General features: G+C 46.1%; 1 protein-coding gene across 1 annotated transcript in view; it reads left to right on the top strand.

Annotated features, from left to right (window-relative positions):
• Positions 1-26,587, top strand: part of LOC126529667 (uncharacterized) — a 246,707-nt gene that overhangs the window by 88,894 nt on the left and 131,226 nt on the right. The window contains exon 2 of the mRNA XM_055069943.2: positions 9,864-9,959. Within this exon, the coding sequence (XP_054925918.1) occupies positions 9,864-9,959 (96 nt within the window). The remainder of the gene's footprint in view (positions 1-9,863; positions 9,960-26,587) is intronic.

Genomic DNA, 26,587 nt, shown 5'->3' with positions numbered 1-26,587 from the left:
TGAAATACGAGGAAAATAAATAGGCAGTGCCTCAGGGTGTGGGGAATAAACTTATTCATGTAGAACATTCCTTCTTCGTCTTCTATTCGTCGACCTTCCAGTAGACTGTCAAGTGTAGTCGACTGTCAAGAATGTACAGGTCTCTGTACATTCTTGACAGTCGACTACACTTGACAGTCTCTGTTGGGAGCGAGCTTTTTTTTTCTTTTTTTGGTACTTTGGAGTATAGTAAACGTTCGCTTTGGGCTGAAAAATATTTTCACCGCTTCATTCATTCTTTATTCATTTTTTGACGCATGCGTGCTTTTGCCGGTTCTCCTTTGTCGTGCTGGGGGTTGAGCCGATGCCGGGTGTTTGGACCTTTAAGGCCCCCCGGCGGAGGCAACACACCTCTTCGGCCTCTGCTTCACATAAACGGCACCCCCGTACTGACCCACCACCCAGGGGAAATCGGTAGTACTTTTCCTGTCTCTTTCTTCCTCCAACCTTCGTCTTTCTCTCACTTTCAATCTTTCCTGTCCTCTCTTTATTTTCGTGTTACTTCCGGCTTCGTAGGCAGCAAGGGTTAACCCTGTGCATTATATTCAGTCTGAGGTATATGAATTCGGTTATAGCGGGGTTATACCGCTGGCGTGCGCAGAACTGAAGACTTTCCGTCCTGTGTCGTCCCCTGGTTGGGCTCCATGGTGGGCGGCGGCCATCCCTGCCGAAAACACCATACTACTAATGGCCACCTCTTTTCCCCGACTACCTGATCGCCCTCAGAAACGAGGGCGCACCGAAGATATTTTCCAATTTCTCGGAAACAAACCGCCAAACTTCCCCCGATTCCATGTAACTCATTCTAACAAACCTGAAAAGACCATGAGAATGATTTCTCCTTTCCTCGTGTCTAAGTATCTCACTGAAACTCTTGGTGCAGGCTATAAATCAACGAAAATGGCTAGCGGCGATCTCCTTTTGGAACTCCGCAATCCGAAACAGCTTGAACATCTTCCTAAACTTGAGTCATTTGGGGAAACCCCAGTAACAATAACCCCACACCGAACTATGAACACCAGCCGTGGTGTTGTTTCTGACGACGATTTGATGGAGCTAACAGAAGTAGAACTGCTTGAAGGCTGTAGTGAGCAAAACGTGATCAATGTTAAATTAATCATGCTAAGGTGCGACGGGAAGGAGATAAAAACCAAGCATCTTGTACTGACTTTCTCCTCAAGCATTCTGCCTGAGACACTCGAGGCTGGCTATGTAAAGCTACGAGTCAGGCCGTATGTTCCTAATCCTCTCCGCTGCTTCAAATGCCAGCGTTTCGGCCACAGTTCCCAGAACTGCCGAGGCCGGCCGACATGTGCAAAATGTAGTTCCCGTGACCATGTCGCTGAAACATGCGAAAACGCTCCACACTGCGTGAACTGTGATGGCGAGCATGCCGCATACTCATGGTCATGCCTGTCTTGAAAGAAAGAAAAAGAAATAGTCACAATCAAAGTAAAGGAAAACATCGTTCAAAGAGGCACGCAGCCGGGTAGCATACCTTCCAAAGACCAGCTTTGCCGAAGTGGCGCGTCAGGGGGCAGCGCCCCAAAGGTCTCCGGCGGCTGTCCGACCCACACCCAGTGAGGCGGCAGTGACGCCATCCGCCAACCCCCCCCCCCCCCCACCCCCCCGGCGGCTGCAGCTATAGCGCTGCTACGCCAACCCAGCAGACCGGGCGATCGACCCCGAAGGTGGGCGCAGCCGAGGCTGCCCCAACCTCCCCGGCCCCTTCCAGCGCTGGCCCCTTCCAGCGCTGGCAACAGCCGGCGCAGCCAAATCCCTCAAGGAGCCCCATCGACCTCCGGGCTGGTGGGCGCAGGGGTCTTGCCCTACAAGGCGGGACTCTCCCTGGTAACTTCTCGCTCGCAAGAGCACGTGTCCGGCGCCTCACAAGAGGCAATGGACACCACACTTATCCCCACGGCGCGCCAAGCGCCTAAGGAGCGGCGAGGCTCCCTCGAACGCTTCAGAAAGGGCAAAACCCCGATTACAGGGCCTCGAAAGAGCTCTGTAATCTAACCTCTGAAATCTCTGTAATTAATACTTCTGTTTCTGTACACACAGCACCTGTTTACTACCAACATGGATACACAGATAATTCAATGGAACGTCAGAGGTCTCCTTAAAACCTTGATGATGTGCAAGAACTCATCCACAAACACAATACAAAAGTGCTGTGTTTACAGGAAACACACTTAAAATTAAAGCACACAAACTTTCTCCGACTGTATATAATTTTTCGCAAAGATCGCGATGATGCTGTCGCATCATCGGGCGGTGTCGCCATTGTTATCCGTAAGAGAGTTGCGTGTCAACTTTTACAGCTACAAACGCCTCTTAAAGCAGTGGCGGTTCGAGCTGTTCTCCTAAACAAACTCATCACTATTAGCTCTCCTTACATGCCCCCACATTACAAATTCGAAACCTCAGCAGTCATGGAGGCATTGCGAAATCAGGGTGTAGACGAGCCGTATGTAAAAATACTGAAAGATATCGATAGCGGCTCCACAGCCACCGTAGTCCTCCATAAAGAAAGCAACAAAATTCCAATAAAGAAAGGCGTCAGGCAGGGAGATACGATCTCTCCAATGCTATTCACGGCGTGTTTACAGGAAGTATTCAGAGACCTGGATTGGGGTGAATTGGGGATAAGAGTTAATGGAGAATACCTTAGTAACTTGCGATTCGCTGATGATATTGCCTTGCTTAGTAACTCAGGGGACCAACTGCAATGCATGCTCACTGACCTGGAGAGGCAAAGCCGAAGGGTGGGTCTAAAAATTGATCTGCACAGAACTAAAGTAATGTTTAACAGTCTCGGAGGAGAACAGCAATTTACAATAGGTAGTGAGGCATTGGAAGTGGTAAGGGAATACATCTACTTAGGGCAGGTAGTGACGGCGGATCCGGATCATGAGCCGGAAATAATCAGAAGAATAAGAATGGGCTGGGGTGCGTTTGGCACGCATTCTCAAATCATGAACAGCAGGTTGACACTATCCCTGAAGAGAAAAGTGAATAACAGCTGTGTCTTACCAGTACTCACGTACGGGGGAGAAACGCGGAGGCTTACGAAAAGGGTTCTACTTAAATTGAGCACGACGCAACGAGCTATGGAAAGAATAATGATAGGTGTAACGTTAAGGGATAAGAAAAGAGCAGATTGGGTGAGGGAACAAACGCGAGTTAATGATATCTTAGTTGAAATCAAGAAAAAGAAATGGGCATGGGCAGGACACGTAATGAGGAGGGAAGATAACCGATGGCCATTAAGAGTTACAGACTGGATTCCAAGGGAAGGGAAACGTAGCAGAGGGCGGCAGAAAGTTAGGTGGGCGGATGAGATTAAGAAGTTTGCAGGGACAACATGACCACTACTAGTACATGACCGGGGTAGTTGGAGAAGTATGGGACAGGCCTTTGCCCTGCAGTGGGCGTAACCAGGCTGGTGCTGATGTGACATTATAATTTAACGAAACATGAATTTCAGTCCTTTATAGATCAGTTGCCAGAACCTTATGTTGTTCTTGGCGATTTCAATGCGCACAGCTCCCTGTGGGGCGACTCTCGTATAGATGCGCGTGGTCGTCTTCTTGAACAGTTCCTTTTTTCTTCTGGTGCGTGCCTTCTGAATAAGAAGGAACCCACATATTACTGTCTTGCAAACAGAACCTTTTCCTCAATTGATCTCAGCATAGTCTCCTCGTCCATACTGCCTGAACTCGAATGGGAAGTTATGGACAATCCTTACGGGAGCGACCACTTCCCCATACTGCTGAGAACATATAAATAAAACGAATATGTACCACAGGCTCCTAGGTGGAAGATCGATACAGCCGACTGGGTGAAATTTCGAACTCATACTAGTATCTCAAGGAATGACATGTCTTCTTTAGAAATTGATGCTGCTGTGTAGTATTTTACAGCATTCATAATAGATGCCGCATCAAAATGCATATCCAGAGTAAGTGGTTTGGCATGCAAACGACGTTTACCGTGGTGGAACAACGAATGTACGATCGCCCGTAGGAAACAGAACAAAGCGTGGGGATCGTTACACGCCTCTCCCACTGCAGAGAATCTTATTAACTTCGAAAAAGTAAAGTCTCAAGCCAGGAGAACGCACCGACAGGCCAGGAGAGAGAGTTGGCAGAAGTTTTTATCGGGTATCAACTCTTATACAGATGAGGCGAAAGTCTGGAACAGGGTTAATAGGATAAAAGGACGACGAACATATTCACTCCCCCTGGTAAACACGGAAAGCGATACGCTGCTTGAACAGGCAGACTCACTTGGGGAGCACTTTGAGAGCGTGTCAAGTTCCACCAATTATTCAAAACCCTTTCGCAAATATAAACAAATAGAAAAATGCAAGCCACTCATAATAAAGTGTCGGCAGAATGAACCGTTTAATCGTCCTTTTAGTATTGCCGAGTTGAGAGCTGCCTTTAGCGCATGCAAGAGCTCTGCACCGGGATCTGATAGAGTCATGTATGAAATGCTGAAAAACTTACACAATGACACGCAAGTTACACTACTTAAACTTTTCAACACTATCTGGGACGCAGGGTACCTTCCGACCGCATGGAAAGAAGCCATTGTGGTCCCTGTTTTAAAACAAGGGAAAGACCCTTCCTCAGTGGCAAGTTACCGCCCGATAGCCCTCACAAGTTGCATTTGTAAGGTATTTGAAAAAATGATAAATCGGCGACTCATCCATTTCCTTGAACAGAACAAAATGCTTGATCCCTATCAGCGTGGCTTCCGAGAAGGGCGCTCCACAACCGACCATCTTGTACGTATTGAAGGAAATATCCGTGACGCATTTGTACACAAACAGTTTTTTTTATCGATATTCCTCGATATGGAGAAGGCGTACGATACAACATGGTGCTACGGAATCTTGAGAGATTTGTCAGAAATGGGCATTCATGGTAATATGCTAAACGTAATAAAAAGCTGCTTGTCCAATCGTACCTTCCGGGTAAAAGTCGGCAATGTGCTGTCACCGCAGCCGTGGCCTCGTGGTAGAGTGTCCGCCTCGGCTGCGGGAGGTCGTGGGTTCGAAACCTCGTGGCCGCTGGTTACCCACCGGTTACCCACCGGTTATCCCAAATGGGCACAGGAGTTCCCCCGGCCTGACCATTCGGCTTTCTTTAGGGGTGAATCGCTCTGGGAAAGCAGCCCGCGCCACGAAAATCCCGTCGAACCCTTGTGGGCAAGAGTCTTCTCTCAAACGCAGTAGAAGGACGCACGTCCTTTTACACAAGAAACTGGTGTACCCCAGGGAGGCGTGCTTAGTTGCACACTCTTTATTGTTAAGATGACAACACTTCGTGCTTCTTTACCACCGGCCATTTTGGATTCCGTCTATGTGGACGACATTCAAATAGGTTTCAAATCCTGTAACCTCGCAGTGTGCGAGAGACAGGTACAGCATGGTTTGAACAAGGTGTCAGGGTGGGCAGAGAAAAATGGATTTAAAATCAATCCTCACAAGAGTTCTTGTGTTTTGTTTACAAGAAAGAGAGGCCTGGTTCCGGATCCTTGCTTAGAACTGTGTGGACAACAGATACCTGTAAACAAAAAGCACAAATTTCTAGGTGTTATACTTGACTATAGACTCACTTTCGTCCCACGCATTAAACATCTTAAAGAAAAATGTCTGAAAACAATGAACCTAATGAAACTTCTATCCCAGACTACGTGGGGTAGTGACAGGAAGTGCCTAATGAATCTCTGTAAAGTCTGATCCGGTCACGATTAGATTATGGTGCCGTGGTATATAGCTCTGCCGCCCCGAGCGTGCTAAAGATCTTAGACCCTGTTCACCACCTAGGTATCCGCTTAGCCACGGGCGCTTTCAGAACAAGCCCGATTGAAAGCTCATATGCTGAATCGAATGAATGGTCACTCCATCTGCAGAGATCATACATCAGCTTTACATATTTCCTTAAAGTGCGCTCGAATCTTGAACATCCATGTTTTGGTACCGTTACCGATATGACGTGCGCTACACTTTTCAGCAATCGCCCCTCTATAAGACAGCCTTTCTCGCTGCGTGTGAAGGAGCTTAGCGATGAAATGCATGTCCCACTCCTCGAGCATCGCTTAATGCACCTAACCAAGCTCTTACTTACCTTCTTGGGAGTGGCAGGGGATAGAATGTGACATATCCTTTGTAAAAGTTACAAAGCACGCTCCAGAGGCCGAAATCCGAATGCATTTCCTAGAACTTCAGTACAAGCACTCCTGCGCAGAGTTCTACACTGACGCTTCGAAGTCAAATGCCGGGGTGTCCTATGCTGCCGTCGGCCCATCCTTCTCCGAATCCGATGTACTGCATCCGGAAACAAGTATCTTTACGGCCGAGGCCTACGCATTACTCTCTGCTGTCAAGCATACAAGACAATCAAAACTTCCAAAAGCAGCGATCTGTACAGACTCTCTAAGCGTCGTGAAGGCTTTAATGTCACTCAGCAAACATAAAAAAATCCCGTATTCAATGAACTGTATTCGGTATTGTGTAAAGCGTACTCATCTAACCAGAATATCATAATATGCTGGGTCACTGGCCATAGGGGAATCGAAGGTAACGTTCTGGCGGACGAGATGGCCACGTCAATCGCGTCGCAAGCTGTTGACCCTGCCGCAGATGTGCCTGTCACAGATCTGAGGCCTCTCTTACGAAATAAACTGCGAAACCACTGGCAGTGCACGTGGGACGCGCAAACAAATAACAAACTGCACGTTATAAAGCCACAGCTAGGTTTTTGGCCCTCCCCAACACATTTGGCACCCATAATTTTCTGCTTACTGGAAGTGAACCTCCAACCTGTGGTAGATGCGGCGAGAGGTTGACCGTCCTCCATGTGCTCCTGGAGTGTCGGGAAGCCGAAACAGAGAAAAAAACATTTTCCGCTTGCATACCATTATTACATCCCTCTACACCCGGCTATGTTTCTTGGTAAGGAACCACTTTTTAACACCAAGACAGTCCTCAACTTTTTAAATGATGTTGTCCAACATGTAATAAGCCCATTAAACTCGTAGCGCATCCTCTTTCCAGAGGATGCCGCTGTGATAGGTGCTTTGTATAGCACATGCCTCTAGGCCCTTGTGTCTCAAGGGCTCTAACGAGGCCGTGGTGCTCTAGTGAATTTTAGAATCTTATACATTTTTATATGGTATCATTATTTCGCAATGCACCTTAATGTTCATAGTACATGTCTTTTGTCATTGCCATAATCTTATCACACATGACTTTATGCACATTAGAGCGACCATTTTTAAGGCCCCTTTACAGCCACGTCACATCAACTTCATAGAAGTCATAACTCCTCTGCAAACTCATCAACACTGGCTTGGCGCAATTTGGCCATACCTTGCCATTGCGCCAATAAACACCATACATTCATTCATTCATTCCTTTGTCGTGCGCCTATTGAGTGTCATATCGTTATCAGCGAGTGTCCGGCCGCTCCGCCAGATGTGGATTTCCCCTGGGCCAAAAAGTTATTTCTTAGACATGTGTGTTTATTAACAGTACTGTTAAAGTCTGGTTAAAAGGTTCTTGCTGTTTTGTTTCAGTCGGAAAAGGTCACATGCCGCCACTGTTCTTTCCCGAGGACGGTCTCCGTTGCTTAGATCGTCGATATGCTATGCATGCTTTTTGGGACATTTTATGCAGAGAACAATGAAATGCATAGACGTCACGTCATATTCGATTGGTTTGATCCATTTTATAAATTGCAGTCATGTGTGCAGCGATTCCATTCGCTCGGTTCTATTCCTTTCTCATCGTCCACCACTCACGACCGACCGACCGACCCTGGTGACGTAGACAGAGCGCAGCTCGTGCCTAGATCTCTAGCGCAGAATTTTGATATAACACTGAAACGCGCAAGACGACAGGCGCGAGGGCTAACTTCCAGCTGCAGCTTCATGCCAGACACTTAGAAATATTTTTTTTTTTTTGATGTAGAGAGGGGCACAAGACAAAAAAAAAAAAGCAAATCACATGACAGAGCTAGCACATGTGGAATGTCGACAGATGTAATAGTTACGAATTACCAACTATAGCACCAACAAACGCTTTGCACTGATGAAGCGCGAGACGGAAAATAATGTATGTACAATCGCAGCGTTATCATGATCCTGATCCTTCGTGCGCCTTGGTCCACAGCAGCATTGAGTGCTACCTCTCTTAGTAGCCATTCCCCTCTACCTGTACAAGCACCGCCTCCCTCTTTACCATCACAGACACTAAAGAAAGATAGGGTTGCCAATCGTCACGAATTTGGCGAGTCTAGCCCGCACTTTGTGTAGACGTCTCGACTTGACCTGTGTCACTCTGTCGGAATGGGGCCTCTCGTCTCTACACGCAGACACACAATGTCGTGATATGCAAGGTTCACCATGCTACTCATAAATTCTTTGTTGTGCTTGAGTGGCGCGATTTCCTGATGCGCCTATCCTATGCATGCACCACGTGCCTTTGTGTTTGTGTGTGTGTGTGTGTGTGTGTGTGTGTGTGTGTGTGTGTGTGTGTGTGTGTGTGTGTGTGTGTGTGTTAATATTGTCAGTATAATAAAACGTTTAGTTTTGAGCCAGCGCTCGTGTTGTCTCACCCTTTGTCCGTCGTCCGTTTCGCGCTGTTTGATTTGGAGTACGTTTGCCTCCCTGCTTGGCGTTTTGATTCGAAACTAATCCGGAGGCCTCCACTGCCTCATAGCTATATAGTGCGCAGTGTCCCAAGGTTAGAGGAGTACTGGCATTTATGACTCCTCGACTTGCCATTTATTTACGCGTACCGAAGCTGCAGTCCGAGTGCCCTGAATAATTTGTTATAATATGCTCGCTTCTGCTGACCACTCTGTTTCGGTACTCTGGAGGAGGGTGTGTCATCTCATGACGTCATTGACATACTCTGGAGGTGGGTGCGTCATGACGTCACACGACACCGTCTCGCACCGTTCCTGTGATCTCTACAAATGCTACGCACGCGAGCGCAGCCGGGAGAAACGCGTACAGCACTCGTGATTTTATGAGCAACGCCGTCGTAGCTTTATCGCTGCACGAATCGGCAAATCTTGCCTCACATCATGAAGAGCCGTAAGAAGTTGGGCGAGACGGTATACGACAGCACCTTTACCACAGAGCGCGACGAGTCAAACGTAACGCGACGTGTAGCCCTTCCTTCGTGTTCCGTCTGATTTGCTTGCGCTGTAGGTAAATATGCTGTGCCGTGACGTCACGCTAACGTCGCCGATGGCAGGTTGGGAATTTCGAGATAAGTTTAGTACGAAATGAAATATAACTATTCTCCAACCTTCGGACTTAATATATCTGAACTTTTACGCGCGAAGAGTGCGTGAAAGAGTTTATACCACCTGGAAAATAAGCGTCAGCACTTCGTGCCTCCAGGCCCTTGCGTTTAGTTGTTGTTGTTATGCAATGTAGTGTTACTGGCACTGACATACTTTAGTATCACCCTTAATTTATTACTTGTTTATATTCATATGACTCCTCACGTGTCATTGTCGTTGTTTTAGTGCGCATACGGTATGTTGTGCGCAATTAACAGCGTGTACATTTTGACCGCTTTACAGCCATGCCACAGATACCTCTTGTCATTGATTACATCATACCGTTTCATGGCGCTCCTTGGCTATCATTGGCCGTTGCGCCACAAAACCACATGCACCTTTATGCGTCAGTACTTCTTTAAACACCGCAATTTGGTTACCTTTGCTTTGCCTTTTTTTTTTTTTTTTTAGCGCGGCGTCTTTTCTCACTTGCTCTCTGCCACCCTGTTTTCGCAGATGTCCGGTCCTGGCCTGGACTGGACTGCCGTAGAGAAGCTGATGCATGCCGACGAGGAACGCTTCGAAGAGGCCGTCAGCTCCCTCAGCGTGCGGGTAAGTGGCACTCATAAAATGCTCACGGCGCCGCATGTTATACAGCGATGCTCAGAGCTGTACCACGCTTATTGTCATTTTTTATGTAGTTAGCATTCTTAAGATACTTTACGTACTATCCGGGTTATGTCTATTCGGTGACAGACTGTCTGCCTGTCACCGTTTTCCCACCAACTTGCGTCGCTGGGTAGTAGATGGTGTAGTGTACAGACCGTCGGGCTGCTGTGCTAAGGGAAGCTGGTTCGAAACCAACCATCGGGCCAACTCGGCCCACTGGGTATGTGAATATGGGTATGTGCAGCTCTTCAACGACAAAAAGAAAACTTCTTTGGTGTTAGGCGGAATCGAACCCGCGTCAGTAATTTTCTGCCAGTCTTATCTGAACACGTGTTCACGCGCGCGCCACACGCGGTCTTTATGGCGGCGTAGCCAGATGACGCAGCGTGTCCATAGGAAGCGCAAGAGAGAAGCCCGACTGCAGTAATACATGCATCACAAACGGCGTGTTTCGGCTGTGGCAGCGCGGTTCGTCGCTACGTTGATTCAATGCTAATCGCGTTGACGTCGTCATTCATCGTGAGACGACTTTTGCCGGAAACTTTGTTAACCCCAAAGCCTTGCATGCGTCTGAAACCTACCAGATTGCTGGGGATCATCTAGAGGAGAAGCCCCCATATTTTGTGTGGCATTTTTATATTTTTCGGTGAGCACTTTGAAACCGCGAGAGATATGACCGCAGTCGCGGCGCGGACCTGCTCATTTTGGTTGCACCTTCCGCATAACTCCGCGTTCCGGCGCGCTCTGCGAGCTTGTCTGCGTTTACAACTCTTCGAAGAATTTATTGCTGGGCTAGCTAGAGAAACATTTATAAATAGACGATGGGAGCAAACATGACCACATGCAGAAAAAAAAAAAAAAAAATTGATACTCACCGGCTGCGTGTCTCGGAGAACGAGGAATCAGTTTGCCCGTTGTCTGTTAATCGTTTCTTGATCATTCCGTTAAGCCGGTGTAGTGCACGGGAGTATCAGCGGCGGACAGGTTATGAGACAGCGGGCTGTCGTTTTTGATTGGCCCGATGGAGCCCGCTGCTCTTCCTGCACTGTACGGAGCTGGCGAAGCGGAGCGTAAAGCATCTCGTTCGCTGCACGCGTGTTGCAGTGGGCGACCGAGCGTGCCAGTTCTCCGGTTCACCGCGCCGGCGCAGTCTCCGCCTTACTAATTTCGTGCAGTGAAGCGAAATCGGCGAGTCACTTTACCCAATGATGAGCGACGGCCAGATGTAGTGCTTGTCTGTTGTCTGCGACTAGTACTTCCTCCGCCGCGCGACACCGGTGTATAAGCGGTGTTCATACAGCTGGTGCCATCCATCCGATTATGGTTGCATTAGCGGCGCACAGAGGGCGAGCAACGTGTTTTGCCGCGACATGCTTGAGACGTGCTGCTGGTCCGAGTTCGTAGTTCGTTGGCTTGCGGGACACGCAGCGTTCGCCTCGCTGCATGAATTCCGTGAAGCGAAGCGCGGGTCGCGTCTGTTCTGACGGGCGACAGGGCATGTCACGCCCGTCTGCTGCACTGCTCGTAGGAGGGAAGTGAAGGATGCACTGCAACACTTCCCCAGCGAATTCTCGCCTCTGTGCTGCCGTTGTAGGCAATGTAGTGCTATTTCTCCGCCACTGTTACAGTTAAGAGGAAGCTTTAGCTCTGGACCTTCTCTCTAAATACATAGTAGCGGCGAAATCGTTTCTTTTTTTTTTTTTTCGGCGTGTACTGCACTGAATTTTATGAGGTTTGTTGCATCTAAAAAAAAGTGAGAAAAGTTACTCTTCCCACTGTAGAAACCCGTATTTCTTTATTAGCTAGGCCATCAATCTTTGAAAAATTGCTGAAAACTGGAAAATTGAAGAGCAGTATTGAAGAAAGAAATTCAAAGAAAACCAACTCAAATCTTAAGTTTACAATTTTTAACTCAGTGAAAAACCAGTAAAAGCAGTAAAAGATTATGCAGCATGAAATCAGTGAGAAGGAAACTTGGCATAGGACAAATCAAGATGTATGCACTGTAAGATAAGCAGGGTAGTATCATCAGCAATCTCAAAGATATAGTAAAAGCAGCGGAATAATTATACTGACCTGTACAGTAGCCAGAGCAGCCACAATACCTCCGTTCGAAGTAGTAATGAACAAGTCACAAAGGCTCCCTTTATAAGTAGCGATGAAGTTAGAAGGGCCTTGCAAGGCATGAAATGAGGAAAAGCGGCAGAAGATGGAATAACAGTCGATTTAATCGTAGATGGAGGACACATAATTCTTGAAAAACTGGCAGCTCTCTATACGAAGTGTATATCGACTTCAAGGGTCCCAGAGAACTGGAATAATGTCAACTTTATGCTAATCCACAACAAAGAAGACGTTAAAGAATTGAAAAATTATCGGCCTATTAGCTTACTTCCAGTAATATATGAAATATTCACCAAGACAATTTCCAATAGAATAAGGGCAACACCGGACTTCAGTCAACCAAGGGAACAGGCTGGCTTCAGGAAGGGATACTCTACAATGGATCACATTCATGACGTCAATCAGGTAATCGAGAAATCTGCAGAGTACAATCAGCCTCTCTATATGGCTTTTATAGATTACGAAAAGGTATTTGATTCAGTAGGGATACCAGCAGTCAAAGGCATTGCGTAATCAAGGAGTACAGGACGCTTAGTAAATATCTTTTAAAATAGCTACCTCTATTCTCCACAAAAAAAGTGGGAAGATACCCATAAAGAAAGGGGTCAGACAAGGAGACAATCTCTCCAATGCTATTCACTGTGTGCTTGAAAGAAGTATTCAACCTAAACTGGGAAAGCTTAGGAGTGAGGATCAATGGCGAATATTTCAGCAACCTTTGGTTTGCGGATGACATTGACCTGTTCAGCAACATTGGGGACGAGTCGCAACAAATGATGGAGGACCTTAACAGATAAAGTATAATAGTGGGGCTGAAGATTAATATGCAGAAGACAAAGACAATGCTCAATAGCCTGGCAAGCGAGCAGGATTGCTAGTCAGCCTACAGAGTCTGTAAAGGAGTACATTTACCTAGAGCAATTACTCACAGGGGACCCTGATCATGAGAAGGAAACTTGCAGAAGAATAGAAATGGGTTGGAGTGCGTATGGCTGACATCGCCACATCCTGGCTGAAAGCTTACCACTATCATTGAAAAGAAAGGTGTACTATCAAGGTGCTGACATAAGGGGGGGGGGGGCAAAAACTTTGAGCCTGACAAAGAAGCTTGAGAACAAGTTAAGGACCACGCAAAGAGCGATGGAACGAAGAATGCTAGGCGTAACATTAAGAGACAGAAAGAGAGCGGTGTGGATCAAAGAGCAAGCGGGGATAGCCGACATTCTGATTGACATTAAGAGAAAAAAAATGAAGCTGGGCGGGTCATCTATATGCGTAGATTAGGTAACCGGTGGACCATTAAGGTTACAGAATAGGTGCCAAGAAAAGGCAAGCACAGTCGAGGACGGTAGAGGAATAGGTGGGGTGATGAAATCAGGAAATTCGCAGGCACTAGTTGAAATTGGTTGGGGCAGGACATGGGTAATTGGAAATTGCAGGGAGAGGTCTTCATCCTGGAGTGGACATAAAATAGGCTGATGATGATGATGATGAAAGACTATCACAATTTTGTATACTGCAAATAATAATGCACCGAATGCACACAAAATTTATGTATTATACACCGCCCTGAAACGTAGACCAAGTTGTGAGCAGTACTTTCCAAACTTGTAAACATTATAACAAATTCATATATGCAGTAAATTTATATATGGAATTCGCCCGCTTGGGATTATCATTGGATGCAGATTACATAACTGTGAGATCTGTTTTTGATGCAGAGTTATGGATTTGTAAACTTCATTTTAAATTTCTTTTTTTTTAGAGCTTACCAGTTAATTCAGGGATATTTGTAGAACTTTCCAGGCCCCATCACAATTATGCTTCTACTCAGTATAATGAACCTTTTTCTCTCAAATGCAACGCATTTCTTTCCAATCGCTCGGGCGGTTGTCTCATAAAAGCATCTGTGCGTTTTACATATATTTGAATAGGGAAGTTGGAGTTGGCGCCAAGCTAAAGCTTCCTCTTAACGTGCCATGGCTACAAATAGAGGTATCAGCTTCATCACGAGCTGCCACTAGCTTTATCAGAATGACATATAACATGACCTTGTGATCAGTGTTCCTTTCACATTTGCCAAGGGATAGGAATGTGTTCATCACTGTTTAGCTTGTCGTTGTCCTTGCTTCTGCCTTTTGATGCTGTATGTTGTTACTTTTTGGCTTGCATACTCGTTGTGCTCGAGAAGAAAAAAATGTGGCGTCCTGTGTGCATACCTTTCTTTTATTTTTTTCACTCTGACAATAAGTTGCGTAGGACGTCGCTAACTGCCCCATTTTACTTGTTTAGGACAATGTAGTTCACTTAAGTGTGAGCTTGCGTATTCTATTGGGAATCTTTTTTTTTTTTTTTTTTTTCGTTCCTGACGGCTCGTCAATTTACAAGATTTCTTAACACCTGGGTCTACTACAAGGGAATAAGATTTGTGTGTGTGTGTCCTATGATATGTTGAATATGGCCTTGCCACATACCGGGAACCTATCTTTGAAATGATATGAATATGCGTTTCATAACAAATAAGCCCTTTTTATCACTTTTAACCTTGAAGCAAAAGATGTCTTCTCTATATTCATCACATCGCGCGTTTGTTTCAATACATATGCCCGAGTCAGAATTGCGAACAACGAACACAGCGGAATTATGCTTTGGGTTGGACAAAACCATAACGGCAAATGATAAAAAAAGAGCGCTTCATGCTTGAAAAGGCACCACGCATAGAAGTTGGAAAAACATTTGTTGCTTGCCGTACACAACTATGTCAACTGTACCACCTTGTGACTGTCATTGGACTGTGCATAGAGTCACTGCTCAGGGACATGTTCCTGCACTTTGGATTGCAGAAGAAAACTTCTCCGAAAACATTCTGCCGTCCATACTAGTAGCCAACATTAATGAATTCTGGTGCGTCAATGGAAGAAACATTATACCTACTGAACAGTGTACATCTGACCTTAACAATGTTTTTGTGACCAAGTTCTCATCTGCAGTGACAAGTGTTTCGACTCCGCTGACGCACTGCCATAATCATCCTTGAATGCCTCCGATTATAGTAGACCCGTGTGGCGTAGAGCATCTAATTAATAAATTGAAACTTTCTCCTGGTTGCGACGCGGTTAGCCTGACTTTCCTCACTCTTCTATCATCCCATTTCTCTCACATCCCAAGCAAACTTCTCGAACATATCCTGTTTCCTAATCTTTCTAACTTTCTGGGATCTAATCCCTTTCTTACACATCGCAACATGGTATTCGAAAAATTACTCATGCAAAACATAGCTTACGTCTTTCACACACCAGCTACGTGTCATTCCTGATCGTTCTTTCTCTTGCGTATCGTATACGTATATATTTTTACATATTTTTCTAAGGCATTTGATAAAGTGATAAACAATAAAATATAAATTACACCAGCCTAACTTTGACCCCAAACTACTTACCTGGCTTCACTGTTTCCTGTCCATTCGTCCGTAGTTTGTTTCTGCTAACAGCATTGACTGTCCCTTCAGGCTAGTCTATTCGGGTGCGCTGCAAGGCTCTGTCCTTGGACCGCTATGATTTCTAACCTGTATTAATGGCTTGTCCGCTTGTATTTCACCCCATATTGATCTGTTTGGTAACGACTGCCAAATATTTTTAGAATTAACTAGTAACCACAGTACAGTAATTATTCAGTCTGTCCTAATGCTATCACTGTGTGGTGCAAAACATGGCGTATGTAATTAAACACAAGCAAATGCAAGTCAATGCGTGTAACCAGACATGCTAACACCCTACTGGTGGGTTACATCGATGGCATCCCTTTCGATTCCGTTTCATCCTATAAATGTGTCGGTGTTCACCCCCCATCTGACCTTGCCTGGAATACACACATCGCACACGTAATAAGCAACGCTAATGGATCATTAGGCTACTTCCAACGCAATTTCCTACGTGCCCTGCAGTCTCTTAAGCTGGCGCTCTACAAAACAGTAATCCGATCTGAGCTCGAAGACACTTCCTCAGTTTGGGACCCTAATCAGGACAATTTACTCAGTAGAAATGGCACAAAGCCCACACAATTTATATTCGTGAACTTTAGCAGGACAGCCAGCATCAGCAGAATGAAGTCTAACCTTAGCATCCTTAATGGCCGACCACAGGATACGCTCACAAGCGCGCACTTAGCACAGATCTTAGCTAGATTACCCTCAGCAGAAACCTGCGTGTTAGTGTTTGGGAAAAGTTTATTCTCAAGAGGAAGCTTTAGCTCGGGGCCTCCTATGTAAATTCATGGGAAAGGAGAAATTGTTTTTATTGGCAACCACGTACTGCATGAAATTTGATGAGGTTTCTTGCATTTAAAACAAAAGTTAAAATCTAGTGACGATTGGTAGGGATTTTTTTATTTAGGCCATCATTTTCTTAATAGCGTTGAACATAGTGTCATTTTCTGAAAATTTGCTATCAAGTTTACAACTCTGTAACTCGGCAATGAAAAACGATATCACAATTCCATAAATTGCATCAGATAGCAAATCTAGAGCGGATAAAATTGATATATTATACAAGGCCCTAAGTACAGCCATAATATTTCGGCAAGAATTTTGCAATACCCTTGCAAACAATGTAACGAATTCATGTTACATATTATTACGGTACCATCAACAAATGCTGAAGAGACTAGCTGCCGAGCAAAAGACGAACGCTCTGGGCTCCTGGCGCGAGCGTGTCTGCCTGGGGGTCTGGCTCCGGTGTAAATACAGCGTAAATAGTCTCTTTCGTCTGTGTCTTTCCATATGTAACAATATGAATTGATAAATTAAATTGTTCACTTTAGATGCTCTAACGCATGCAGTTTACAGAACGACGATGTTTGTTCTTTGTACGAAGCTACGGATTTGTAAACTTGTTGCTTCTATTTTTTCAAGCTTACCAATCTTTGGAAATTTCTTTCAAATAATGCAGGCCCTAAGTCGAAATTAAATAATAACAGCTGTTACAATTTAAGTTTTCTTATAATATGCAACACATTTCATTAAAATCGGCCAGGTCATTATCTCAGAAAAGTGTTTCTGCGTTTTACATGTATGTGAATAGGTGGCATCGGAGTTGGGCCCAAGCTAAAGCTTCCTCTTAACATCATTATGCTACTCTTTTCTATGTAATTTGTCAGTGTAGAGGTAATGCATTCTTAAAGTGCAGCTCTCAGGTGCCTGTTCTTGCGGCGAGCGTCGGCGTTGTCCCTCGTAACCGAGCGAACGTGCACAGAGAAAGATGAAAGCGAATGCGGAGTGCAGCGGGAGATGAAAGAAGCAATAGCGAAGAGAGTGCGAGGAGAAAAGCAGTGGAGGAAGATATGGCGAAAGGCGTGAGAAGAAAAGTGTAGTGCCGCACTAGTCGGGCTTTGCGGCGACGATACCTACAAGATGGCACCAGAGTAGCGTGCATCGTCTGTATGGAAACAAAGTGCTGCGTGAGCTGAGGTCTATCTGCGGTGGTTGGTGTCATCATGACCATGCGTCACTCGTGCATCACCCACGTGCTGCCTCTCATGATCCCGATTAACCAAGCAGTCGCGCCAAACTTTGCTCCATTTGCAGCTTGCCGCACAAGACAGATTGTCCACGCCAGCCAATACATCGCAAAATGAAAACACGTATAGAGCTGTGCTCAAATTTCACATTAGGGAGTATCGTATAATCGTCTGTGAATTCTTTTTTTCTAATTGAGGAACACAGCCATTTATATGTGCGCATCGTTAACCTGTGCCGAAAGTTTACATGATGGTCACGTGATGTCGGCTCGCAGGCTTCCGTAGCGTTGCACTGAAGCGCGCGCAGCCTCGGAGACGCGTGGTGCATAAAGCCAGGCGCGTGCGACTAGCCCCGTGTGATTGGGCCTCTATCGTTGCGCCGTAACTTCTTGCATTTCTCTAACTTTCACAGTCTATTTCATCATCTTGCATTGCACAACGAGCTCCATTCGCGACTCCATTACATATCATCTCGGCCTGATCACCAACACAAAGTTGGCATCCCGTCATGTTGATGCTTCACCTTGCATTTATTCGTTCTGCAAACATCTAAAGAGTGTAATCACTTACCCGGGACTGTTGCCTCCATAAGTGAAGCTAATCCTTACAGAGAAACTTTACGCTGTGTTTTACTTTTAATGCTTTCATGTATTTTGCATGTGTTAATGCTCTTCCTTCGCATTTCTATTTAGAACTATGAATTATGTGCCTTGATTAAAACTATGAAATGCGTACTCTGATCTGTGATTTGCAAATATTGTGTAATAATAGTGTTTGGCTGTGTTGCTATTTTCTTTTTTTGCGCATATGTTATGTTGAACTTTTTCCCCCCACTTTCCCCTGCAATACCATTGACCCTGAGGGTGCAATAAATAATAAATAAAAAAACTGTAGGGAGTTGGACACCCCCAGACGCCTCCCCCTGCTTTTAATCCTCCCTGACACACGTGCAGGCCTGCACGTGTGTAGCTTACAGCTGTGAAGCTGACTTCTCCCCAGTAAGAGGTGTTGTGGGGAGAAGTTCGCTTCTCTTAATTTGCCCGTGGATTTAGAGAAGCGGCACACAGGCTTGGCTAACAGCTTGTCTTACTAACGCTAGCCAAGCTATTCAAAGAGATAAAGAAATATTTAAAAAAGAAAGAGTGTGCGAGATAGTTACTAGACCAGCGGTGTTCGGTTGCGAGAGTTCCGACAACCGAACATCGTAGGTCTTAAAGTCGTTTCTCGCACCGTGTTCTTTAAATCGTCCTTTTCTTTTTTTTTAACAGTGTGGCTAACGTTAGCTGGGACACCCTAAATACCAGCGGGTCTACATGTGTGGTGCGTAAAACCCGCCGCCGTAGCTAGCTCAGTTGCTATGTCATGCGCGGCTGAGTCCGAGTTTGAGGTTTCGATCGCGGCCACGGCGGCAGCACTTTGATGGAGGTGGAATGCAAAAAAAATTCTCATGTACCACGCATTTGGTGCACGTTAAGGAACCACGGGTGGTGTAAATTAATCCATTTGTGGTTCTAGCTTTGCGTCAGCGTGAAACGTGTAGGCGCTATATCTGCCTGCATGACATTAGGTGAACTACCCTGCGGCTGCCGCCGGTTACTGTATTACGCGGCAGGACAGCACCCAGGCCGCCCGCTTCGATCTGAATCGGCGTTTGCTGCTTGCTCTCCGTCTTGAAACCAAGAAATAAATGAAAGGCAAAATAACCCGTCGCTTTGTGTCATCTCGCGCTGAGAACAAGGTACTGCCAATGATAAGTCAATATTATTGAGATCAGCTCTTTGCTTTAACGCTGCTGTAGGCCTATGGAGATGGCGTTGAGTCAGGAAAATTGGTTTGATTTCTACCTAACAAATGCCACCACAGCATTTAGCATTAATGATGCGTCCACGACGAGGACCGCTTAAAAAGCGTAATTATTGACTGCATCATAGTCTGTATTCAAGTGGCTATTACTGCAAATTTTCGAACATCACTTGCCGGTGCAATAAGTCATCCTCATGCTCAAAAATGTACACCATTTATTTATTTGTGCATGTGTGTGCGGGTGTGTGTGATTTGCATTAAGTGCGTGTGTGTGTGTGATTTGCATTAAGTGCAAGTTTGCACTGAAATAATCTAATGTTGGGCAGGCAGCGGTGTATCGCACATATTCTGAGCAAGAGTGTGTGAGGTGCATCGAAGTTAGACGCAATGAACAAATGTCGGGGTGTAAGCGAGTCTGGAGATGCATAGTCTGAATTACATCAGGCAGGGCGAAAGCACTCCGGCACTTGTCAAAGACGAGTTGCATGTTGAACATTGTGACAAATTTTACTTGTGCACCATCTGGTGTTTGTGTTCTCCGTGAGCAGTAATAGTCATCCACATTGCATGCGTCCCTGTCAGTGGCGCCATGTAACGCTGATACACGCATCAAAAGAGAAAACACAAGTAACCGCGCAAGACACAAGAAGGAGATGGACGAAGCACGGACTATCAAGCAATCTTTTATTGTGCACATGTCAAATACGTACAGGTGCGTGAAGGAGAAGCAGAGGATATACAAGGTAAGATACGCAGCAAGGAATGAAGGAGTGATACTGGAAAACCATTGTCAACGAAGGGGCGACATCATCACTGTTAGAAAAACGGGATTTCCTTGGTGAGGAGTGATATCGATGGCACACTCACACACGTGCCACCTTTTCGTTCGATGCAGAAAGCCTCCCATATCTCACGTGTACACGATAACGCCTTAGTACTTTGCCCCGATTTAATAAAACCTTACAACCACTTGGCTAACAAAATTTTACTAATATACTTTTAACTATTTACTTTAGCTAACATATTGGAATACACATATTGAGTTGAGTTATTTCAAAAGGCACATCCGCTTGCATCACGAAATTTGAAACGAACACCAGTTTTGAGATACGGGCTGTCAAACTCTTGGTAAAAATGCAGTGTTGTTCCATTTAATTTTTAACTACACACTTTTTTATGCATTGCACTTAAACTCAAAAATTACTGGAACACTGGTGCGCCTTCTTGCAAACTTTAAGAAAGCGTATATATTGAAACGTGTTGTCCCCAGAATTCGCTCTAAGTGGATATGCACGGTGGCTGCATTTCGATGGGGGCGAAATGCGAAAACACCCGTGTACTTAGATTTAGGTGCACGTTAAAGAACCCCAGGTGGTCGAAATTTCCGGAGTCCCCCACTACGGCGTACCTCATAATCAGAAAGTGGTTTTGGCACGTAACCCCCCCCCAAAAAAAGAAGTGGATATGACTTTAGAATTCACCGGCTACAATTTTCAAATTGCAATACAAGTGGTTATGTAATGTGTAAGGGTTTTTTAGTGAAAATTTGTTGGTCAGATATTCTCTTTGATTTCTCATGCACATAATGTCCGCCTCTGAGAGGAACATAGCTCAAGGAGTACATGTGTGCTTCGTGCCAAGAATGATTAAAAATTCTGTTAACAAAAAAATTGAACACCCCGTATAGCTCGCGAAACTAGTATCGTAGTACACTTCAGCGTAACTCGGTCAATGCGACGAACGAAGCTGTGCCGCGACGCGCGATTTCAAGATGCACTCTTTAGGAAAATTTTGCACCCTAATTGGGGCGTATCTTGGCCCCCCAACAATAACCGTGCAATATATATATATGTATATTGCGTGCACCTTGCAGGCTTCCACTGAACTGATTTGCTATATTAAGTGTCCGAGTGCTCCGAGTGCCAGTGCTCTGTTAGCCTCCTGGTTCGCTCAGATGGTAAGCGAGCGGAAAGGCGTTGATCTTAGCTACGAATCCCGGACCAGGAGAAATTTTATCTCAACTGCGAAACTTTCTTTCTGAGAAATCCACATGGGTTTCCGTTGTAGCTTCGTACTGTGCTAAAGTCGAGCGGGTGACAATTTGACCTTTCTTTGATAACGCTGCGGTTTCGGAACTTTCAGGTCAAGAACACCAACATGTGTATCACCGTGACATGGCGCTTCTAACCAAAAAGTAGCGAGTGCAGTGTGTTAAATATATGGTGGTGCGCGAACGAGAGTACTTGAGACCGAACCAAATACGAATGTAATACTAGCTGAAGCGAATTGAATATTTTTCGAATGGTTAATTGCAAAGAATGTATGTAGAGCCTTCGCATCAACAATTTTTACATCCAGGTATTCACAAAAATGAAACGTTCCTGCGTAAATATTGCTTTATTAAAAGCACAAAGGGACCATTAGGAAAAACTAAGCAGATTGCTCGCGAACGCAGGGCTCTTTGTAACAAACGCCTTCATGCATTGTCCTGCACTGTTTATAAAGGTATCGTTGTGGGCCATTTAATATCTCTGTATACATTCGCGACCAAATCAGCCATGTGTGTCCTATGCGGCGATAGCAGATAAAAAAATTTCACTGATTACAATACTCGTTAATGCGAAAGACGTGTTTTCATTTCGCTATATATTGGCTGGTGTGGACAATCTGTCTCGTGCGGCATGTTGCAGATGGATTGAAGTGTGGCGCGACTGCCTCACTAATCAGGAGATCGCGAGAGGCAGCGCGTGGGTGACACGTGCGGAGATGGGTTTGCACAAGGCTCACCCTACGAGCGATGGTCAGGAAAGGGCACGACGCTCCTCCACTCTGCAATGCACCTACGGCAAGGTTCGTTGACTCTCCGACACGGTGCAGAGAAGGCTCCAGAGTCAGATCGCCAACACACACGGGTTTATTCACCCCAGATACAGCACAGTGCGACAGTCACGGCGCTTACAGGCAAAGGCTCACTGCAATACCGATCGAGTACGCGCTCCCGCTGCGCTAGGGCTAACTGGGAAGCAGTCCACTAGGCGCGAGACCAACAAGTCGCGGAAGCAAATGTTCCATGTAACCACCTCGTTGCGGGCCTGTGAGCATCTGAGTGTCTGCTGCAGCAGTGAAGCGCACAGCGGAAGAGCTAGGGCTCGGGTGGAGGGCGCCCAGGGACTGCCATTGGGGAGACCAATCAGGGCACGTCCCGGTGGCACTTGCTCGCATGGTGACTCGACCACGGGAGGGAGAAGCACGATTTGCGCAGGAAATTAGCTCCGGCGCACTAGTCGTGTCTGCCGTGTTGCTGTTACGGTGGCGGTTCCCGGAGATCGAACTAAGCACTACGAGCGAGGTGGGGGACGAGGTGCGGGAAGGTACCTCGATCCCCACACACCCGAGCGCGATTCACAGCAGTCACCGCAGATAGATCTCTGCTCATGCAGCGCTTTGTTTTCATGTATGTTATCGATACACGCACTCGCCGCATGCCTGATCGATGGCGTCATAGGTGAACAGATGATGCGCTACTCTGGCCCCATCTTGTAGCGGTCACCGCCGCACAAGCCCGTCTTGCGTGACACTACGCTTCTCACATTTTCGCCAAACCTCCTCCTCCGCTTTCCTCCTTGCGCTCTCTTCGCTGTCAGCGTCTTTCATGCCCTGCTGCGCTACGCACGCGCTCTTTCATCCTTCGCTGTGCTGGTTGTTGCAATCAGCCAGCGGTGGCGGCGACCTTCACAGCTTTCCAAAGACGAATTGTTTCACCTTGGTGAAGTTAAGTCTTCCTACCAGCATCGACCAGACAGCGACGTCAAACGCCGCCCTCTGTGGAAGCGGCAACGACACGAAGTCTCCCGATCCTGACAAACCGACTGTCACAGAGAGGTTACTAATTGATGAAAGCGGCCAAAGTCGAGAACTCCCGTGGGAATGGCGTCGACATCAGGTTCACAGATTGCCATGTTGTTGCCTCGTATGCGGGGACGATCGTACAACCTTGAAAGCGGAGCCTTCGGCGACTACGAACGCTCCGTTTGGAGGAATGTGTGACCGCGGGTTTCCCTGGCCTTGGAATCTAGGGAGACTAGCTGAATTTAAGCAAAGATTTCTACTGTGCTCTTGTGTGTGCTCTCCCAGAAAGATGTAGTTTGGTATGACCTGACCTGTAGGCCAGCTACCCATTATGAGACTCACCAGTAACATAGGCTAGAGAGCGACCCTTTGTGCGACGCCAGACCCCGAGGCCACGACCCCAGAATTGTACATTGTTTGCTCAGTTATGCTGAGGGCCTTAACACTCAACGTAGGAACAGGCACCTAAGAGCTGCACTCTGAAAAGAAAGGCATTTTCTTTCGAATTCGTACGGTGGCGCACACGCCCTTGTGTAAACTATGTTGCAATAAAAGCTGTTCTGATTTATTCCAATGAGGGCACACAGGTGCTACATTTACACGGGGGACCAAACAGTACCATCTTATGAATGTCATGTCTAATCTACATTCTAATGCGAGTGATCACGCTTAGCCGTAGAGTTTTAGTTTAGGGGACGCAAACGGCTTGCGTACGCAAGAACTAGGGTCGACGGGGCTGCCCATGTGCAGACTGCGACGTCTACTTGCATCCTTAAGTTGTTGGGAAATCCACATCACTGCCCCTAAGAGTATGGTCTCTTGAATATTGGCTAATCTCGTCCACGAACAGGAGTGAGGACTGTTTTCGAATGACGGTTGCGGTGCGGCGCTCAGCCGCACAGCTGCATGTCGGCAAAGCGCGTGCGCGCTCAGCGTACAGTTTAGTCGTTTATCTCTTTCAATGATTTTCTGCCACTGTGTACTTGCGCCGCATTAGAGCAGTATATGTTACGGGCATGATGAAGGTTTTAGCTGTGTGAAGTGGTATTCGTTCGCAAAGACTTTTTGCTGAGCTGTATGAAGCGGACGTCTCAGAAAACAAAGCGATTGCACAGTCTGGAATTGCTTGAGCACTGAATTTATTTATTCATGCAATACTGCTGCCCTTTGACAGCCAAGGCCGCAATGGTTAAAGAGGAAACAATCAAATTGAAGGGGCCCTTAGTTATCCCAATGCGGAAGCATTGCGACCACCTTGCGATGCCTATGCACTTTCAGTGGTCTTAATTTAACTTCACCCTAACTAACAACCAAAGATTGTGGGTTAGACTCCCACCAAAGGTTGTGATTCCAAGTGTCTTAATTAACTCTAATTACTTTCGCCCTAATTAATACCATTGGTCGTGGGTTCGACTCCCACCAAAGGTCATGAGATCGAGTGTCTTAATGAACTCTAGCCTAAGTAACCGTGCTTTAATTTCACCTTAACACCAAGGGCTAGGGGTTCGACTCCTACCAATGGGGTGGGTTCAAGTGCCATAATGAACTCTAGCTTAATTAAACCTGCCTTGATTAACACTGCCTCAATTAAATTTGAAATAATTGATGTCATCAATTACCTGGATTGGCTCACTTAACTTTTTTGACCATCAGGGTCACACCAACGCCGACAACACTGCATTTTCCACCTCATGAGCCATATAATGTTTCCGCATTAATAACCAACACGAGGTACAAGTGTGCCATGTGACAGTAGAGAGTAAAAATAAAAATCAAGCCCAAGCTCGTTCAAAACCTATACAAGACAAAAAGAAAGCACTTCCAGTTAAGGGTGAGCAAGAACAGTGAGAAGAAATATCAACACATAATAATACATCAAATTGCAAACAGCAAAAGTAAACAAAACGAAGAAAAATATTTGCGAAGCACGTGCCGCTGATGTGGTGCAAGGAAATGACACAACATGTAAAGTTGATAACGCACATGGTCAAGGAGAGCACGCAATCATGTTTCGACAATAGATAAACTGTGGAAGCACGTTCCACTGCGTGATAATCCTGCACAAGTAATCAAGCACACAGTCAAAACAAATTATGAAGGGAAGAATGAAGAACCTCTAGAAAGCAGTGTAAACAAATTACAGCACACAACATCCGATGAAGTGGCAAGAGGTTCGTGAATAAAAAGATAAATAACTTAAAAAAAGACAGTACAGAGTTTTAGAATAGGGGCCCCAAATGTTTTGGGGCCCCAGAGTTATAGCATTTAAGTGACTGCACATGCGCAAGATGCAAACTGCGTTTGGGTTTTGCATCACGAAGGCAATTTCACCAATTTAGCGAGAGCCCAAATAGCGGCCTCAAAAGCTTACATCAAAAAACATGGCAGCACCCATCGAAGCAACAACTCTAACTTAGCACCAAACTGGGCTCGATTCGTGCTAATGTGTGCAGTTGCTAAGCTAGGAAAAGTGACTACGGTTATCGCTTTCTCTCTACTAAGGCGTGTAATGAAGATTGGTTCATTAGACGCCGCTGATTCCGAATTCGATTGTCGATTTCGTGGCTCGTAGGCCTAACATGGAAACGCTTCGGCTGGGCAAGAAGCAGGCGAGGAGAGATGGCCGAATCCACTGGTGAAGCCAAACTTGAGGACAAATGCAGCCGAGGCGTACCTTAGCCGAAGACTACACATTTGTTCTGACAACCATTTTCGAAATAGCACGGACAAAGGCAGTAGCACCTATGCAAACGCGATTTTCTTTGGACGATGACATCGCTTTGTTGTGCAAGGTTCGTGCAGTGAACCCATTTGCCAATCTGGCAGGCTGGGCAAGCGTGTGTACAAACATAAAAATGGCAACAGGGAAGTACTTCAGCCAGCGCGCACTCCGTGACAGGCCGGACCTGCTGCTCGCCCAGTACTGACGCGACGACCGGGCGAACATGAGGAAGTAAGTACTATCTACCGTTGTTATCGCCAGCGCCTATTTTTGTTTTTCTTTCTTGCAATGGTTCGATGTCTACTCGTATTCATCTATAGTGCTCGCTTCGCAGGTCTGGAACTGAAGAGCAATACTCAGAAAAGGATCCTCTTCTACAGGAGATTTCCCAGTTAGCGGATGATTTTGGCCATAAAGTCAGGCTTACTGCTGCGTGGAAAGTGGCTTGTGTGTGTCAGCAGCCATATTCTATCTCGGTTGCGGAGTGCAGTGCCACCTCTGACGCAAGAGATGCTGCTGCGGCAATGCACGTGGTATACCCAATAGCTGTCGCCGTTGC

The sequence above is a fragment of the Dermacentor andersoni genome, chromosome 9, assembly GCF_023375885.2.
Source record: "Dermacentor andersoni chromosome 9, qqDerAnde1_hic_scaffold, whole genome shotgun sequence".
NCBI classification, from domain to species: Eukaryota; Metazoa; Arthropoda; class Arachnida; order Ixodida; family Ixodidae; genus Dermacentor; species Dermacentor andersoni.
The sequence above is the reverse complement of the archived record's forward strand: the minus strand, read 5'-3'. Positions and strand labels throughout refer to the sequence as shown.